This window comes from Cyprinodon variegatus, unplaced genomic scaffold (assembly GCF_000732505.1).
Source record: "Cyprinodon variegatus isolate N-32 unplaced genomic scaffold, C_variegatus-1.0 Scaffold49, whole genome shotgun sequence".
In the NCBI taxonomy this organism is placed as follows: Eukaryota; Metazoa; Chordata; class Actinopteri; order Cyprinodontiformes; family Cyprinodontidae; genus Cyprinodon; species Cyprinodon variegatus.
The window spans coordinates 1,824,364-1,843,881 of NW_015150502.1; the positions used below are offsets into that span (position 1 = coordinate 1,824,364).

At 37.8% G+C, this 19,518-nt stretch overlaps 1 protein-coding gene across 3 annotated transcripts in view; it reads left to right on the plus strand.

Annotated features, from left to right (window-relative positions):
* Window positions 1-19,518, plus strand: part of LOC107082318 (PDZ and LIM domain protein 2-like) — a 56,280-nt gene that overhangs the window by 25,639 nt on the left and 11,123 nt on the right. For all 3 annotated transcript variants that reach the window (XM_015370934.1, XM_015370935.1, XM_015370936.1), the window contains exons 4-6: window positions 177-246; window positions 517-668; window positions 3,624-3,687. In XM_015370934.1, the coding sequence (XP_015226420.1) occupies window positions 177-246; window positions 517-668; window positions 3,624-3,687 (286 nt within the window). The remainder of the gene's footprint in view (window positions 1-176; window positions 247-516; window positions 669-3,623; window positions 3,688-19,518) is intronic.

Below are 19,518 nucleotides of genomic sequence, written 5' to 3' on the forward strand. Positions count from 1 at the left end.
TTAATCACTGTTCATATATATATATATATATATATATATATATATATTACATCTGCCTTACATTACATTTTAATACAGCTGTAATGTGAGGACCTTAACCAGGATACTCTGTGAAATACATTTTTGGCTTGTACCTTTAAAACTAACCAGAATGATATGTTTTTTCTCTCTTTTAGACCTGAACCTCCCAGCCCTCAACAGTCCAACGGCATCAGCACACCTGAACAGCTAACTGGACGCTTCCAGGTCAGCTCTGAAGCTCTGAGGGACTTTTCATAAGTTTTATTTGCTTTGATGATATAAAATCAAAAGTTTAAATGTTTGCACCCACAAGAGTACTACACTTAAAAGTTATTAAAAAAATGTAAAAATAAATTTTAATACATGCATTATATTAATAGTTACTTTTACTGATCCCCTCATCCTGATACAGTAACATATTTGATTTAGGGCAGACCAAGTTACACAGAAGACACTTGAAATCATGTTTTAACCTCCTTCTCTTTTTGTGCATAGGAGGCAGTCATAGTGAGTCGTGACGAGAACCAGAACTATAGAGAATATAAAATCTCCAGTCCCACGTCAATGTCCCCAGGACCCTATTCATCATATTCTACTGCCAGCCCCGACAGAAGAGGGGAAAGACTGACACCAACCTTAAATAAGAGGTAGCTCCTCTGATTATTACTGAACATTTTAGAGTGTGGAACATTGTATCATGTTCACAGATGCAGGGGTTTTGCACATTTGATTTGTATCACAATAATTATTCCTTCATATCCTGCTTCTGCTTAAAGTTAAAACAAGAATGGTGGGAACTAATGACCAGTTTAGGAATCCTTTGTCAGTGTTGCTTGTAGAACAGAATATTACATTTCAGAAGTTACACACTCCTGTTAAGGTTGCTTAGAAAAGAGTTCAGGCAATAAGAGTGAAGGTGTAGCTTCTTAAAAATTGACTAAAAGAAGCAAAGTGAACTGCGAGCCTTTTAGAAGCCAGTCTATGCATTCAGACACAGACCTGTGTTTAGACAAAGGACAGCACCAAGTGTCTCCACATTGGGCGAGTCAATAGGTATGTGAGTGACACACAGAAAGTGGGGCCATGGGGTTGTACTGTTGTAACAAAAGATATGCACAGCATATCGCATTCCTCCTTTTACAATGACTTTAACAAAAGACAGAATAGGGAATGTTCACCATTATTTCTGAGTGTGCACTGCAGTTGTTTTTACTCCCAGCCAATTTTTATTGGAAGCAGTTTGTTGCTTTTGTCTGGACCCATGAATATTTCAGCCCACGACAGTATTTGATCATCCATTTTGATTTAATTAAAGTTTCTCCGCTTCTTTTATATCTTATTGATTTTTTTTGGCACCATGTGCTGCCAGATATCTGAAGATAGTCAATAGATTTAAAGCGTTTGTTCTCTGTATGGTTCCTTTAGTAAAAGATGGAAACAAAGCATCACTATTGGAAATTTAAGGATGACTAATTAGACAAATGTTTAGCAAATTATTCTAGTGCATTATATGTTCTTAAACGAGTCAAATTACAAGTGAATATTTTCAGAATTAGAGTTTCTCTAATAGCTTTTATTTCCCTAAACTTTGCAGTGCTTCTAATAAATAATTAAAATATAAAAACTGTTGCATGCATTGGTGTTCCTCCTGCATGACTCAATACTGTTAAACTGCAGCTAAATCTTGAACTCTGTGTGCCTGTCTCACAACTTTGTGTATAATGAGGCAAATTCTTTTGTCTCACTTTCTCGGAAAATAGCTAAAGCTCAGTTAGTTAGGGTTTATTGTAGATGAAAGCATTCTTTTCCAAGTCGTGCAAAGGATTCTCAGTTTTGGGAGGTCTGGACTTTGAGTGGGGCATAAAAATGCAAGAATCAGCTTTGATGTAAACTCTTCCATTGCAAGGATCTATATGTTTAGGGTTGTGTTCTGATGGAAGGCGAGCCCTGTACCAGCTTAGACTTTTGCTTTCCCAATATATATGTTCTTTCAGAATATTAAGCATATGCTTGTAAAAAGTGTCAAAACAAAGTATCTGTAATAAAACCCTGTAACTGGATACAATACTAATTTGAAATGGTATAACTAGTACACTGCTTAAAAAAATGAAAGGAACACTTTGAAAACACATCAGATCTCAATGGGGCAAAAAAAAACATGCTGTTTATTTATACTTATATGGACTGGGTGATGTGTTAGGAACAAAAGGATGCCACATCATTTGATGGAAAATTATCAACCTACAGAGGGCTGAATTCAATTGACACCCCAAAAATTACAGTGAAAAAATTATACGGCAAGCTAGTCCATTTTGCTGGAATTTCATTGCAGCAACTCAAAATGGTATTCAGTTATTTGTATGCCCCCCCCCCCACGTGCGTGTATGCATGCCTGACGTCTACGGCCCTGTCCAGCTCTCCTGGAGTAACTGCCTGTCTCCTGGAATCTCCTCCATGCTCTTGAGATTATGATGGATGGACACAGCATGCCTTCTGGCAATGGCACATATTGATGTGCCATACTGGAGGATTAGGACTGCCTGTGCAACCTCTGTAGGGTCCAGGTAGCGTCTCATGCTAACAGTAGTGACAGTGACCCTAGCCAAATGCAAAACTGGTGAAAACGAGTCAGAAAAGATGAGAAGGGGAAAAAATGTCAGTGGCCTCCACCTGTAAAACCATTCCTGTTTTGATGGTCGTCTCGTTGTTGCCCCTCTAGTGCACCTGTTGTTAATTTCATTAACACCAAAGCAGCTGAAACTGATTAACTAACCCCTCTGCTACTTACCTGACCAAATCAATATCCCAGAAGTTTAATTAACTTGATACTATACTCTGATTACAAAGTGTTCCTTTAATTTTTTTGAGTAGTTTATATACAGGTCTTTTTTGTTTGCATGTTTTTTTGTTATTTTAGTTTTCTGTATTTCCTCATCAGAAGTTTAAAGTATTAATGGCCTTCATTTATTTATTTTTAAGTATGCAGGGATGTATTGAAAGAGTGGGGAAGACATGCTTTAGAGGTCAACCTCCCGAGAATCGAACCCGTAACAGCAGCGGCTTAACCCCTGCACAATAACAGAATAATACATTCGAGAACCTTAAATACTGTAAAATAAATATTGTGACAATTTTTTCAATCATCTTGCATTTATTTCAATACATATTTAAATAGCAACTACGATTCTGTTGAGAAACATTTTCGATGTTGAGTTTAACAAGTTTTTAATATTAATAAAAATATTTTTTATGTCCTTTTATTATTATAATTATGTTTCATCCCTATGGTATGAAAATTGTTATCAAGTATAGAATGTTTTCCTGAGGAATGACATTAAGTTTGTATCTGGACAACCCTAATTTATCTCCATCTATTTACCATAAACCCTGACTAGGGTCCCACAGCGTAATGCTGCCAACAGAAGCATGTCTGCAATATTTTTTTCTTTATTCAAACAACTTGTTTTGGTTTCTTTCCCTGAATATTATGACTCTGATATGGCCAAATGTTGGATATGTTTATGATTTACAAGGCACAATATTATTGTAACCTCAAAGGCAATGTTCTGCATTAGAGACTTATTTTTGTCTATATTTTACAGTGTGCAGCTGCGCTCATGGTCACCAGAGGAAAAAAATAACCGTGTCTCCAGGCCACAGTCTCAGGTTGGTTTCAGACATTTGCTTATAAATATTACAGTCAACGCAGATTTTCCTTTTCCTGATTTCATTTATATTTTCCATTTAAGTGACTAATACCTTTTTACTCTTATAATAACATGAATCTTCTCATAGCCTACTCGAAATGTATTTGAAGGGCTCGAACAAATTGTTCTTTCTGTAGTTTTTCTGTTAATAATTGGTATTTATTTATTTGTTTTATTTCCTGATTGTTTTTTATTTTTTTTATATTGAAGATGGGCTCCAAGAATATTTTCTGGGTACCTGGAGCACTTTCTATCTGAAAATAAATCTGTCAAGCACATGTAGCCAGTATATTGGACAGGAATTCACAGAGAAACACAGTTGACATTAGTTTATTTCCCCTTCTTTCCGTTATTTGAACTATTTATTTTAACTGCAATGGGCCAGTTTGCAAAACTAACAAACTGAATTATTTTCCTTTTCTACTGGATTGTTGTTCCCTGATACAACAGAAGGTGCCCTAAAAAGGGTTTGTGGATGGTTTGTTACATGTGACGGGAAAGGCAGGGAACGGAGAGCTTTGACATTTTTATAGCAGGGAGTGTATAGGCTTCAAAGGTCAGTTGTTAAAAATATTTGGCATTATGTTATACAGCAGTTTGGAGCCATTCAGAGATCATCTCAACAAAAAAATTATGGCATTGTGTCAGAACAATGCTTTAACCTTTGGCTTCCAAGCATAGTAAACTAGAAGTAAAGTATAGACTTTGGGTTCTAAGACTGCTTGTAATCTATGCTTAGTCTATTTACCCTTCCAACAAAAAGAGGGGGAGACCAGGGCATCTGGAAAGGCTTCATTGAATTAAAAAGAAAAAATGTTCTGGGAAAGTTCATCACAAGCTATTTCAGCTATGCTTGCATACTTGATCTCATGCATTCGGTCCCAGCAGATGACAAAACATGTAAATGACAACGTACAAAAAAAAAAAAAAGAAAGAAACGAAAGAAAATTTTTTTGACCTTTTGTGGTTGCTAAAAGAATTCCAGACATTTTTTAAACTCTGGACGTGACATAAAGTTGGATAAATAATCAAAGGTTTGAACCTAAAAACAATCAAGTATTTTTTTTTAGAAAGCAGCTGGCTGAGAAGGTCAGGTTCATGAGATAAAGAAGGGATGCTTTTGGATCCATTGCTTGTTGAAAGGACCGTCACTCAAAGCTTTGGGAGTTTTCTGAAACTGTTCTGGAATTTGGTCCACTGGGTGAAAGTGGATGCTAAGGCGATTTCTTTTCGCTAAAACTTTGGACCGTCATTACTGACATTAATAACTTTAGTCTGAACTTTTGTATTAATCCCAGACCCTGGTGCATGCAAGACCAATCAAGAATGCAAAAGACATTTTCACAACAAGTGATAAGACCATTGTGTTGTGCACTAGGGCTAATTTTTGCTAGGAATGTTTTCCAGATGTCATTTATATGAATGGAGCAACACTGCTTACATCTATAGTGAGATGAAACTAATACTGTTCAGCAATCTCAAAATATTCTTAAAAAAGAAAATCCTTAAAAAGTTTGATGCACATTTTTTATTTGCCATCCATCCCCACCCTTGGATCAAATCTTAATAGGACAACCTTTTGTTTCATTTATAGCTGAAGGTTTCAACCAGCTTCATACATCTAGAATCTGAAATATTTATTCCTTAAACATATTTATTTAATTATAGCCCTGGCTGTATAGTTGGTCGTTTTCATATTGGAAGGTGAATGTACACATTTTTTCCTGCCATTCAAGAGCTGTTTACTCGGGAATACCTGTATTTTAGATCCATTTTATCATCAGTTCCTGCTGCATGATGCTGCCATCAATATGCAATGATGCGTTCAGGAGCTTAGCAGTCCTAATTTCCCATCATATGTTGCATCTTGGCAAAAAATATCCACTTGGCTCCCAACAATAAGAGCCTTTTCTCCCTAGTTGGTTGATTGATAACTAAAACTACTATTCTAACAGCACCAATTTTTTCACGATTTTCTTCTTTTTATGATTTCATAAAGCCCATATTTGTAGATTGCACAACTGAAACCTTTTTGTTATCCTCCTGAGCCATAGATCTCTGCAGCTCCTCCTGAGTCGCCATTGCCCCCATAATTATATGACTGATTAATGCTTTCTTGTCAGTTTAGGTCAACAAAAACATCTTTGAATTTTTACCCTCATGCTGCATGTTTCAATGATGGCTTGAACATTGCTCTGCGAGACTTAACAGAGTAATTAGTTAACAATCTCAAGGCCCTTTGCTGCGTCCCCCTGTCTTCATGATGCTATTTGTTCTCTATTGTTCTCTTATCTCTGAGGCCTTCAGAAAGAAGATAACTACACTCAGATCAAATGACACAAAAGTGCAATCCACCAATTAGATAACTTATTAAGGCAATTGGTTGCTCCGCGTTTTATCCTATGGGCTTCAGCTACATGCAGACTCTCTAAACTTTGGTGACTCACCATATTTTGTTTGTAATTAAAAAAAAATATTCATTTCATAATTAACTGGTTTTAACAGTTTAAAGTTTGTATTGTTGCTGAGAAAGCTGATGGGGTGGTTGCTATCTTGTTTTCAATTTTTTTCTTAAGAGTTATGGGGACAGTTTAATTCAATAGTTTGAGTTTTGCACCGAGAGCAGCTTTACAGTTGCGTAATATTAGTTACGTGTGCGGATGTGACTTCCTTAACAATTAGCACAATAATGGCTCTATTTCTCAATAAAAGCTGCATTTTTTTAGGGAGATTTTGAGCTGGTATGCCAGCTGTTAAAACTTTTATCCTTAACACATGACGTCACACCAACACAACCTTTTCTTATCTATGGCAACTTGAAAGCAAACTGTTTACTCTGCTGGGTGAATTGAGGTCAGTAGTTAACTTGAAAAAACTGCCAGTCTGTCCTAAAATACTTTTAAATTGTTTGCAAGAAATGATTTGTAATGAGTTATTTTTGATCATCTAATTTGCCCTTTTTTATTTTTGCATTGAGGTAAAGATGATTATTTCATATTAGTTTAGACATTTATTCAGAGATTCAAATAATTAAATTTTTCACTTTGCATTTAAAGCTCAGTAACTCATAAGCATAACTAATCTTCTTTCAAATGTGTTTCAGTGATGAGCAAACTTTGTAAAGAAAAGATTTGGCCAAGAATAATCAAACAAACATTTTAAAGCATTTTGGGAATTGTAGGATTTTTCCATGCAGTATTCTGGCTTTGCGGACCATTGAATGTTTCAGTTTGTAAACAAGTATTTAGTAACAGCTGTTTCTTCTGTTTAAGTTCACATATTCAAATTGTGGCTTGATTTACTATAAGGCTTAAAATGGTGCCTACTCTAACTCGGGCCCTTCTAAGCCACAGTGAAATATTAGAGTTGCTTTTTAGCATTTAAAAACCACATTCAGAAACCCACAGCGGAGTTCCAGCTTGATGTGGCTTACTGCAAATCATGGAGGAGCGAACTGGAAGTCAGCCATTTAAAGAGCACATTAGGAGCTATGTTTTATAAACTAACTCCTTTGGAGGGAATATCCTGTTTTTGAAACAAGCAAGCATGTTTTCGGTATCAGTCAAGTAACTGTTTGAGTTTTTTTTTTTCTCGTCATTGGCTTGTCTTGCATTAGTTTCGCTTGTCTTGCATTAGATTCCCTATGGTTTTGGGTATTTAAGTGTAGTCTTGTTGAATTATTTTATTATTGTTTATTAATGTACTGTATATTGTTGAGAATATTTCTGTTTTATCTGACTCAGTCCCTTAACTGATGAATATTTATTTCTCAATGATGATGATCAGCCTCCTTCTGCAGCTCTGTGAGTAGATCTTTTTCGTTTGATTTCTTGGGGAAAATCTCTGGGAAGAGGCTTGCTATGGCTTCATTGTGCATTATATTGCTGGAGCTGGCAGGAACACTGCAGCCCAATGAGAGTGGAGAAGTGGAAAAGTCCATGACAACAGCTTCTGTACTGCCTGAAAGGTGTATAGCCCTGCTGTATCAGGTGATCAAGCTCACTGAAAAAAGCTCTAAAAGCTTTCCACCCCTCGTTTGGCTTCCTGAGCTGAGTGAGGGGGATGCGCAACAGGATCCCCTGCTTTCCATGGTGTTGGATAGCTTGAGAAAGAGCCCTTTGACAATAGTGGCTCTGAGGGGAGATGCTGTGGAAGCCTGGTGCTGCTTTTCCCTCGTGTCACAAGGCTTGTTGTTGTGTGATTTGAGCTGGAACAGAGATTGGGGGGGTGGGGTTTACACCAGGGAGCCTCCTGACCTTCCCAAGCTATTCCCAATATTTAATGCTTCTGATTTGGATTCACTATAGATGTAAGCAGGCACTGCCTGCCTGCAGTGGCCTCATAAAATACATATATGTTTCTGTAAAGAAAAAAAAAAAGTCTCCTACCCAGAATTGAACACAGCATTTAAACATTGAGTTATTGAGTTTGATGGGAGAATACATTATTACTTAAGTATCCAGTGTATTAATATCATTTAACCGTTTTACATGTTGCTAATGTGCATCTACAACAAGAAAGTCAAGTATCTATAATGACATAAATGGATGAGAACATGTACAGGAAAGTTTTCTGGTCACTGAGACCAAGGCTCATATGCAAAAAGCTCCAGTTTGCAAAAAATAACACTATGCATCACCTGAAAAAGTCCCCTGTAGTTCTGCTTGGTACTTGAAAAATCATCCTGTGAGAATGATTGACTTCTTTACAGAGTGGTTAATTGATGCATGTAGTTAAAATTAAAATTCAGGACAGAAAACTTGTTAGAGGCTGCAACTTTGAATTGTAAAAAAAGAAATTTAGGACAACCCCATTACACAACATAAGTTAATTTCCACGGTTTACTGTATATTCGTTTGTTTAAATTACCTTGTCAATAAAGCAGTTCTGAATCTGTAGCAACACTTCACATTTATTTCCACAAAAACTCACCAGCAAAACTTAATGAGCTAAAGTTATATTAGAGTTGAATGAGCAAAACTTTCACTGTATAGATGTGCCAAGCTACTAATGACACACTAAACTCCTTGCAGCTGTAATGGCAGAAAAAAGGTGGTTCTATAAAAGATTGACTCAGGCAAACTAAATACAATGCAAACTGTCTTTTGTTAGATTTTTATTTGTAAAAATTGAATTAAATTTTTATTACAGGAAACATCAGTCCTTCTAAGGTTTCCTGAAGCAACCGTCCAAACCTTCTTTGTGGGAAAAAAAGGTTGCACTTAATTTCAGAATATCAGGGGGCAACTGCCTTGTTTCTATTTGCAGACTTTAATATCTGCTAGCTCATCAGATGAGTCAAAGGTAAATATTCCTCAGATTCCTGTAAACTGAGATTGTATCTGAAGCAGTTGGCGACTGTCATGATTCAGAGCATTTGTTTATATCATCAAGAGGTGGCCACAATGAGATCTTGATTGCACTGAACAGGGCCAAAACAAAACTACTTCTCATGAGACATGAACCATAACTTAGTCATTATGTCTGGGCTCCCCGTCTGTGTTTTTAAGGATCCATTTTGAGGCTACGAAGACTTGCTTTAGTGGCTTGCCTGATGCTGTGCCGTGACACAATGGTTACTGCATAAATATTCCTTGAGGCGCAGCCCAGAATGTCACAGTGACACACTCTTTTAGTTAAGTGTGGACCGAAAGTTCTCTCTCCCTGCTAAATTCAACTTAAATGCCCTTGGCACTGAAATGTGTCACAAACCTCAGTACATAGAAGAAGCGGTCAGTCTCCAGAGTACAGCATAAGCCTTTCTGTTGGTCGATTTTCAACGTGGTAGCACAAGCTGTGGTCTTTAGAATAGAGCCAGAAGTATAAGGCCAAACAAAGCCTTGTTAGTTATTAACCAGTGCTGTTAGAAAAATGTTTGTTACCTGTGGAAACGAGATAAATACTCTAGTTGTGATTTCTTTCCATCACAAAGTAAATAAATGGATATGTTCTATTTGATGATGATTGCTTTAAATGATGTACTATTTGAGGTCTGCTATGCCTGCTCTTCCTGTTTGGTTTGGCATGTTGGCGCAGGGGGTAAGCCAAGCCAGAGTCCAGGGAATGCTACTGGCTGTGGGTTTAGTGGATGGATGTTTTCTTCTTCTCTGCACAGTGAGCTCTGTGACTGGCCAGTGTGAGGCCTTTTCACGTGGACTGCAAGCCGTTAAGCTTGGGTCCATTGTAGCCCCTCCATGGGCAGCATGCCTCTCCTCATCCCCACTGACCGATGAGGCTGTCTGTTTTTCTTTCCCCTGGAGTGGAAGAGCAAACTGGGGCCCTTTTTGATTCCCTGAGTTTCCCAGCCCTCCGGGTGTGCAAATGAGAAATAGTTGGCCCTTTTAATGGGGAGATGTTGATGGGATGCAGGGGGACGTTTTTGCAAGTGGGTTCTGTTTACAAAGGAGGTTAAGGGGAGATTCATCATCCTAGAAGTTGTGCTTGAGATGGAATTAATAATCCTACATGCATTTATACCTAAAACACACCTTTGGCCTTCAGTTTAACACTAGATAGAACACAGTGTGTTGGTCATGAATCGTTTATATGGTGGAATACACCTGCACTTTAAAGTGAAAAAAATCTGCTCCACAGAAACATCTTAGTCATTAAAAAAAAACTTAGAAAACAAATTATTTAAATCATACACATAAAGTTATTTAAGTCAGAAAACCTCTGGAGTTTTGGCTGAATAAGAACATAATAAATAATAGTAGTGTTTGAGCCAGGTTCTTGCTGGGGAAGCCATCTACCTTTCACAATCTTACAGCCTTTAAAAGACTGGGAGCACATTCAAACAGACTGATTTCAGCAGATCTCCGTACACCATATGAGCTTTGTATTTTTGCAAATGGAAGTTAGACCATTGGGAAGAGCTCGTCGGATTCCATATTTGGTGTGAAAGACACAAACATGTATAACATGCATCATAGGGGTGAAGCTGCTCCTCATTTTTATGGCAACTAGCCTTGTCATTTCTCCCCAGCTAGTGCAGACGTTGCCGTGCCTGGATTCATGGGTACATTCTGGCAAAATAATTTAGTAGTTTGTCTTCAACTTTACTTAAAACTGTAAGAGGCAAGATAACATTTAGACAGTTAGCTTAGAGACTTGGATAAAATTTGCGGTCTTAGACTGCTCTTTATTATAATTGCATAATAAGAGGACTACATTGGCTGTCAGTCAAAAGCATTGGACTTATCACTCATTTCTGGTAGTCTTTGATTTTTCAGCATTTTTATCTTGGGTGGATGGGAAGAAATGATCAAATGGGTTTATTTTATCTTTTATTTTTTGCTATGTTGTAAATAATGTAAAATGTCTTATGTTTTTCTTAAAGATTGTATGCATTTCTGGCTCCCCTGTTGTGAGTTCCACACAAAGAAGTCCATTAATAACCCACTGCTGCCTGCATTCCTGAGTCAAACCTGTTTTAAAGATTTGCTTAGGAGTCTTTTTAGTAATGTTTTTTTCTTATATGCGAATCCCTTCTCTTCATTTCTGTTACATTTACTTTTTTTTTTTTACACTTTTTCACAATGAACTTGTTTTGATTGCCTTTGATAAATGTGAGGGGTTTGTGCGACCATTTATAGTCCGTAATGAGTTACAGATGTTCATTGAGCTTCATATTCAGCTCCACTGGATTGTTTCTAGTGGCACCAAGAATGTGTAAATAAACATCCAGACTCATATTCATCCTTCAGCTTCCATCTCGCATTGCCATTGAGAATCTGATTTGGACCACCGTACATCATTAGTCCTCCTACTAAGAATTATTTTAAAACTTTTAGACTGACATATAGCATATAAATAATACTATCAGAAAGAATTATATTCACTTGGTTTAAGATTTTGTGGCCAATCTCTATTTTTTCACCGGCTTATGCAGATTTCATTAAGTTCCTATTTTTTTAAAATCATGAAATAAAAAGTAGCCAAATTTACTGAGGAAAAAAAATGGATTTGTTTTACCTGGTCAAAAGAAATTGAGGGGAATTTGTTTTCTTCCTCTGTTTAAGTGCTCTGAAAGGCTGCATGTAAACTAGCCTAATGATGTATGGGGGAGTTTCAAAGATGACTACACAACTCCTTCACTCCAGCAGGGGGCAGCGATAGAAAATCCTATAAATCCGAATCTGTGACATGATTAGAAACAAACAGCAACCCCTTAGTATTATCTTAGTACCTTTATAAGACTATTTGATTAGAATAATATTTTGTCTCAATTGACAAAGGTAGATGATAACCAATTATAGAGTTATACAGTAGATTTATTTCCTTCCTTAAAGGTATTTTGGAGGGTTTTTCGTGAATTTCATGAAAAGACCTACCCTCTCCACTTTGAAACAAAATGTGCGTGCAACAGCATGCATAAGCCCATTTTTTCTTGTGCAAGTTCTGTTTAAAAGTTGCTGTTTTCATCTTATACAAGCTTAGTGTGCCAAAATGTCTACCCTAACCCCTAAATCTCTCAATCTCTATATAGAGTGTGGTTTATATAGTGGACTTAGTTAAATTACCTTTCGGACTGATGATCACTGCTTTTTGCTCCTTTGGTCACGTAACTCCTCCTCCACTGCGCTGTGCCTGTACCATCTTTATTAGTCGCCGTTGTGGGGTAGCGACAGCAGGCAGCTGTGACAGCAAATCCATTAATGCTTTGCAAGGAGATCTCTCTGCGCAAAGCATTCCAGGATATATCTGCCTCTTCTAAAGCCTTAGGAGGACCCCTTATTTAGATGATCGACCCAGAAATTAAAGATTTAAATAAAAGTTTTAATTAATAAGTTTTAAGGATATTTATGTTGATGCTGTAGCATCAGCATAAAACTATGACAAATAATCACCCTATTACTCTCCACTAAACATTGTTTTAAATGAAAAGCAAATCTTTGGCAAATTTGTATTTTTTATTTTCACACAAAATGTAATCTCTTTTATTAATCATTAAAGGGTTCTCCTGATTTTTCTTATGATTTTACATGCCAAATATTTACTGGGGCAAGCAAATAAAATGTAGCTGCTCCAACTGCTTGCAGCTTTTTGGCATAGAACACACGGACTCTAAAAACTCCACAAGGAATTTTTAAACTAGGCTGATTCCAGGGTGCCAGACAAAGAGCGGTTCAAAAAGCCCTCATAAAGATAAAAAAAGCAATGTTATGTTGTTGGTACGGCGGGTCCAAAACAACACCCTGGAGCCAAGCCTGGGGTTTGGGTTCGTCGGTGAGTGCCTGGTGGCTGGACCCAGCCCAAAGGAGTGATGCAAGGCCATCTGCCTGTGGGGCCGCCACCTGCAGGAAGAACCATGAGAGACGGGTGCACAGGGAATTGGGCAGCAATCAGGGGTGGAGGCAACCGGATCCATGGACCATTAAACTGGCTCTGGGGACGTGCCATGTCACCTCCCTGATGGGGAAGGAGACTGAGCTTGTGAGTGTAGTGGAGTGATACCAGCTAGAAATAATTTGTCTTACATCCACATTTAGCCTGGACGGTCGAACCCAGCTCCTTGAGAGGCTGATCTGAGATGCCTGCTGGGAGAGGCGGAGGGTGGGGTTGGGTCTGCTTGTCTCTCCCCAGCTGTGCTGTCTTGTGTTGAAGTTGACCCCATGGAAGAGTTAAATTCTCTAGGGGTTCTGTTCACAAGTGGGATGATAATGGAATAGGAGATGGATGGATGGGTGCATTTTTGGGGTGAAGAGAGAGCTCAGCAAAAAGGCAAAGCTCTCCATTTACCATTGGTTGTACGTTCCTACCCTCACCTATGGTCATGAAATCTGGACCATGACTGAATGAACAAGATGATGGATACAAGTGGATGAAATTAACATTTCGCCACAGGGTGCCTTGGCATTCCTTTAGAGATGGGGTGAAGAGCCTGCTAATCCCGCAAAGGCTTGGAGTAGAGCTGCTTCTCCTCCACATCAAGAGGAGTCAGCTGAGGTGGCTCGGACATCTGTTCCAGATGGTTACCCTGGTTGCCTCCCTCAGGAGGTGTTCCAGGCCATGTCCCACCAAGAGGAGGCTAGGAGACGACGCAGGACATGATGGAGGGACTATGTCTCTCGCCTGGCCTGGGAGCTCATCAGTCTTCCAGGGCAAAGCTAGAGAAGGTGTCTGCGGACAGGGAAGTCTGTGAGTCTCTGCTGAGACTGCTGGCCACGACCCGGATAAAGCGTAAGACGATGACCACGAATAAGTCAGAAATAGGAAAATTATACTTTACAAGATCTGTAAAAAAAAAAAAAAAAAAAAAAACAGACTGATTAACACCTCAAAAAAGACAAACCTTCTCCTACAGTCATAAATGTGCTATAGTACTTAACTCAACTTCTATTTATACAATATGGAAATTCTTTGTGAAACTTTTTTTTATGAATTAGTATATATTGCAGACATGTCCAGAGCTAATATTAATATTAGAAAAGGGCCCACTATTACCTAAAAACAGAGCGTAATATATTGGCCTGCAGCTAAAATCTCTAATAAAACCATGTTGATATGACACAATCTGCTACATAATTCAGCCTACTCTGTATTTCTTTGTAACTTTATGCCACACATAGAGCCGACGGCTCTATCTCTCTCTATGTGTCACAGGGTTGCAGAATTACGCTCGTGGAGTAGGAGCCATGTTGGCAGTCTCTGTACTTTTAAAAAAAAATCTGAAATATATTTTATATATACTTTGCAGCTGATTTTTCTGAAACTTGGCATATGCATTTTCCTTGTCTCCCGATTTCTTATTTATTTTATGTAATTGTAGAATATTTTTATGTTTAACTTTAAAGTCAATGTCACCCTGTCTATTTTTCTCATATTTATCAATCAAGCCTTTTCTTTTATTCCATACTACCAAATAAGTATTAAAAGTATGTATGCCTGCAATATCTGAATCATGATATCGAAAACTAAAACGGAAAAAGAAAACCTCATTCAAATTCTTAAAGAAAAATGTGTTTTATAGATTATTTATTTACTCCTCTTTTCAAATATTTTTTTTCCTGTTAACATTGTCCCAAATTGTGATATGATGAAATCTTATGGTGTTCTCCTAGAAAATGTCGGTATTTGCACATTGAAGTTTGCATGCAGAAGTTTTCAGATCAAGTATGTTTCATAACAGTAAAATATTGTGAACCTGGATTTAATGCTCCCCATTTAGCCTTCTTTCTCACTTTCATTTGTTAACGCACAAAGCATAATAATAGAGTTGGCAGAGTTTGCCAAAAGGCTTGTTTTCATCTGTAGCTTTTGGCTACATGTGAAAAAGCCTCGCTCTTAACAGCTTTTCTTGATAACAAAAAAAAAAAAAAAAAGGATAAATGAAACTAGTATACAGTGACAACCTACAACACTACGTTGCCGGCGACCCGTTTTAAAGCGTTTAAAATGATAACTCAGAATGCATGAATATTACACTGGTAAAATGTTACCAATATAGACATGTTAGACATCATTGGAAAGCTTAGATTCACCACAATTCAACCACCTAGCTCATTTTATGGATATGACGAGCACCAAAGCACAAATAAAACAGATATAGCAGCATGTCAAAATGTACCATGACAAAGCAGCCACAACAAGCAAGCATGTCTTTATAAGATATGTTCAAAAATGTTCATGTATATATTCAGAAACTAGAAGCATTCAAATAATATATCACACATGTAATTTGGGTTTACAGTTCTTAGGCTTTTTCCATTTGGACATGCAAAATAGGCGAGAATTTCCCAAAATGAGGTGGATATTAAGAGGTTAGGTGAATGCACTAAACATATTTTGCAGCAAAAACACAAGACGATAAGACAAACAAGCAATATTGATTTGATGCATAGAATTAGATGCGGTGGAGCACATGCAGCACCAGGGTGATGAATTAACAGCGTTTCATAAAACTTAATAAAAAACATTAAATGTAAAAAAGATGGTAAAATCATCATTAAGAGACAGTTTACACCAGAGGTTATTAGTTATACAAAAGAAAACAAGCAAAACAAGTGCAGCAGTGTGGAAATTACACAAAAAGATAATGAAAAATAAGATTAGATGGCAGCAGTAGATGCTTCATGCTGAGTCCAAGTTAAAGACGAGAGCCTGGAGCAAACTGCAAACATATCATAATCACCCCACAAGTACTGAATATGACTTCCATAATAAAAAAGGGTGTGTGTGTGTGTGTGTGTTTTTTTTTTTTTTTTTTTTTACACCAATCTTGGTGGCACTTTGTTTTAAAAATAAAGTCCTGTTAGTCACTGGTAAAGAATGTTAAACCGAATATCGTGCAAATCCTTTCTCCAGTTAATGCCTCTGCCCTCATCTTCAAAGTTACAACCATAGCTCTGACCTTGACCTGTGCATTCATAGAGGTATATAGTTGGTTTGCTGTTGATTTACTATTCAGATCCTATGTCAAATAAAAGTTTACATGCTACTAATGCAGACAGGAATTACAGCATGCTCAGTCATCCGTTGTCATCTTTCTTCCACTGTCTGTATGCCTCAAAGCTTCCACATGTGGTTCATATCTGCTGCAGTCAGATGGTGTGCGATTACTGTGAATGAATGGGGTGAGATAGATGCATAAGTCCTTTCAGCCCAAAAATCTCCCACACTTTACTCCGTGTTATTGAATAGTGAACTGTGTAAGCCTTTGCCTAGAATTCATATGTGAAATACTTCTGAGGATCGAGAGAACTGTGCTTCTAAAGCTTTCTATGTATTGCTTTATTAATTGGGTAGCATACTGGAGCCCTACTGGTCACCTCTAATGGGAAAAAAAAACATTTTATGAGCTGGAATTGAATCCTTGAAGAAAATTTATATATTTGAATGACTCTTCTTAGGCAGCTTTCACATGAGCCATCTTTGCACCCTAACATACAGTATCTGAGTCTGTGAAGTTCAATGCTAGCATTTGCCTGCTGCCTGGGACTGTTTCCTATGCAGTATTATCTTCATTTTGCTATCTTGCATTTTTCTCCCTTTACAATACCACCTTGATCCCAAAAAAATGGTTACTGTTGGTTTAATGCAGTAATGAAGCCTCAGTTGGTTTTCTGGGCTTAACAAAAAGGGTTTACAGCTCTGCTCTAGATGGTAAGCAATTAGAATTAGGAAACATTTTCCTACTGTTACAGCAAGTGTGATGGGTGTAGCCTGATCAGACCAGAACATTTTGTTTTGTGTAAGGGCAAAATAATAAACTGGTATGCATAGCATGTGCTGGATAGATTGGTCTGATGGTTTGGGTGTGTGTGTGTACAGTATCTGTCTAGAAATCAGAGTGAGGACCATTTTTCAGATTTCACCATCACATTGAGAACTGGTTGTTGTAAAGTGAGGACCTTTTGCTGATCCACACAAGGTATTTTCTTAATGTTCAGGTTTAGGGCTGAGGTATCAATTGGGTTAGGGTGAAGTATCCACTGTTAATGGTTACATTAAGGGCACATTTTAGAGTTAGAGCATAGAAACAGTTGAAAACATGTATATGTCCATGTGTACTCTAACTCACTCCTCTTGTAGCAGACACTATATTTTATAGTTTCTAAAAAGCTGCAAAAGTTGGATGACAATGGTGAGTGTAAATGATGGAACCTAACAGCCATTTGTTAATGTCTTAATTATCTCCAGGTTTGGTAGCAGCAATGCACCATGTGCACCAAGCAATGGTGCAGTCCATCAGTGACAGCAGGGCCGCATAGACTGCTCTGATTATAAGAGAGCCCAAAACACTATTGTAATGTTGGATTCCTGTCTATGGTAAATACAGAATCAGCATTTATTGCACCCTCTCACAGCAGCACCAGACTTCCCAAAATAAAAGCTACTCAAGGCATCACTCCTATGTGCTGCAGCCAATGCCCTGTAATTGAATCTGCAGGGTGGTAATGATGATGCAAAGCGGTTTGCTTGGAGCCAGACTGAAGTCTCATCTCCTGGCATTGTACCCAGTGTCTCCCATGGGTCTCAGACAGCCATCCTTTTACTTTAGTTTATCATTTCCTCAGTGTTTTGCTCCTTCGTTTTGCATGTAAGCAACTTTTGAGTTTCGTGCAATGCATAACCTGGCATCCTTATTGACTTGGAGGACTAAAACACGCCCAGATTCCAGCTTGTAATAGTCTTCTAAATGAAACTATTTTGTTTCTTTTAAACATCTTGTAGTAGTAGTTTCTTTTCAACATCTGGGTTTAGTATAAATTAAATAAAGGATTATTCAAATAAATATTAGACATGGGGAGCATCTTTACTGCAGCTGTCTTTCTGCACCAAGACAGGATTTGTGGAAAGAAAGGCCAGGGATTTAAAACACAAAGTAGCAATAAGTTATTTGGCCAAGATTTACATTGGACACTAAAGTGTTACCAGTCTATGAATAATTTGTGCAAAAAAACCCTACTTCTCCCATGAAAAACATAAGACAGTTATATAATGTCTTTTATTTTAGTAATGCTGTTTTTAAAAGACATAATAAAAGAACAGCCATGTTTTTATTGTATCTGCTCTTATTCCTCAGTAGCTAAAAGCTTATATGTTGTAAAGTAACAAGCAGTAAGTGGTATGTGCTGCTTAAAGCCAGGGAAGCATACCAAAGGCTTGCCCTAATGATCTTGGGTTTGTTGACTATGAACTTTTGATTACAGTTCTGAACAGCTTTAATCAAAGCTTCCTCCTCTTGGCATCCACAGGAACCGCTGAAAACTGGCTGATAGTTTTCATTGTGCCCTCCCTTCTATGGCCATGTTGATATCCTAGACAAAAACAAACAAAACAGGCCTACATTAGCTGGGGAATAAAAAGAGTGGACATTGTTGCAACTGCCAAGACCACAGTTATCAAATGCATTGTTGCTTTTAAGTTAACTGTGAGTAATACGCTTAAAATTACATGAAGTATTTTTTTTTATTTGTTAATTTTATATATAAAAAGATATGAAATTAATCACCAATCTGGTCTGTGAAGTAGTAGAGGGTACGAAATAAGTGTCAGCTGTTTGGGTGTGATAAAAGTGGGATGGACAGATGGGTTTAAAATGGGTACACTACAGGAACCATAATGCAAAGCCCCAAAACAAGAATGGGAGGCCACACTGATTTTTGGTAGATCTACATTTGCCCAGAATCAGTATTACTACTGGCAGCTTAAACCGTTGTGTTAAGAGGTTGCACAGCAGTTAAACTTCACCAGCATGAAACATCAATATGTCATTGGATGAAGGTTTGCTCTATCTCCCAGCAGAGACCCAAGAACAAACTCATTCTCACTCCCTACTCATCATATAGTGACGCTTGGTCAATTCCTCACTAACTGATACACGGCGTTCATGACAGTCTGTATCAGGAACTTCCAAACATTTGTACGTGAGCTGTGAAGTAAAAACACCACCAATCCATCCCTTACCCTACCATAAAGAAACAGTAGTATAAATGTTCTAAAGCTCCCACATTAACTTTTTACGCTAAACATCATTTTTTTGTTGCTGTTGTGGGTCACGTGATACACTGTATGCAACCTATCATTTATGTGTGGGGTACCCCCCGCATCAGTATTTGATGCACAGAGAACTTCTACCAAGTCTCAATATGTAACAAGTTGGGAGTGAGAATATGTTGCAAGAGCATGCATGACATTCAAGGACACAGGCAATTATTCTAGGAGAGCTGGTCATTGGAGATCTTTAATCAATCAGCAGGACCAGTATTTGCTCCTCTGTACAACGAAGAATGGTATGACTACTACCAAAACCCAATGAGCTCCAGTGGACAACTGCCGTGGATGT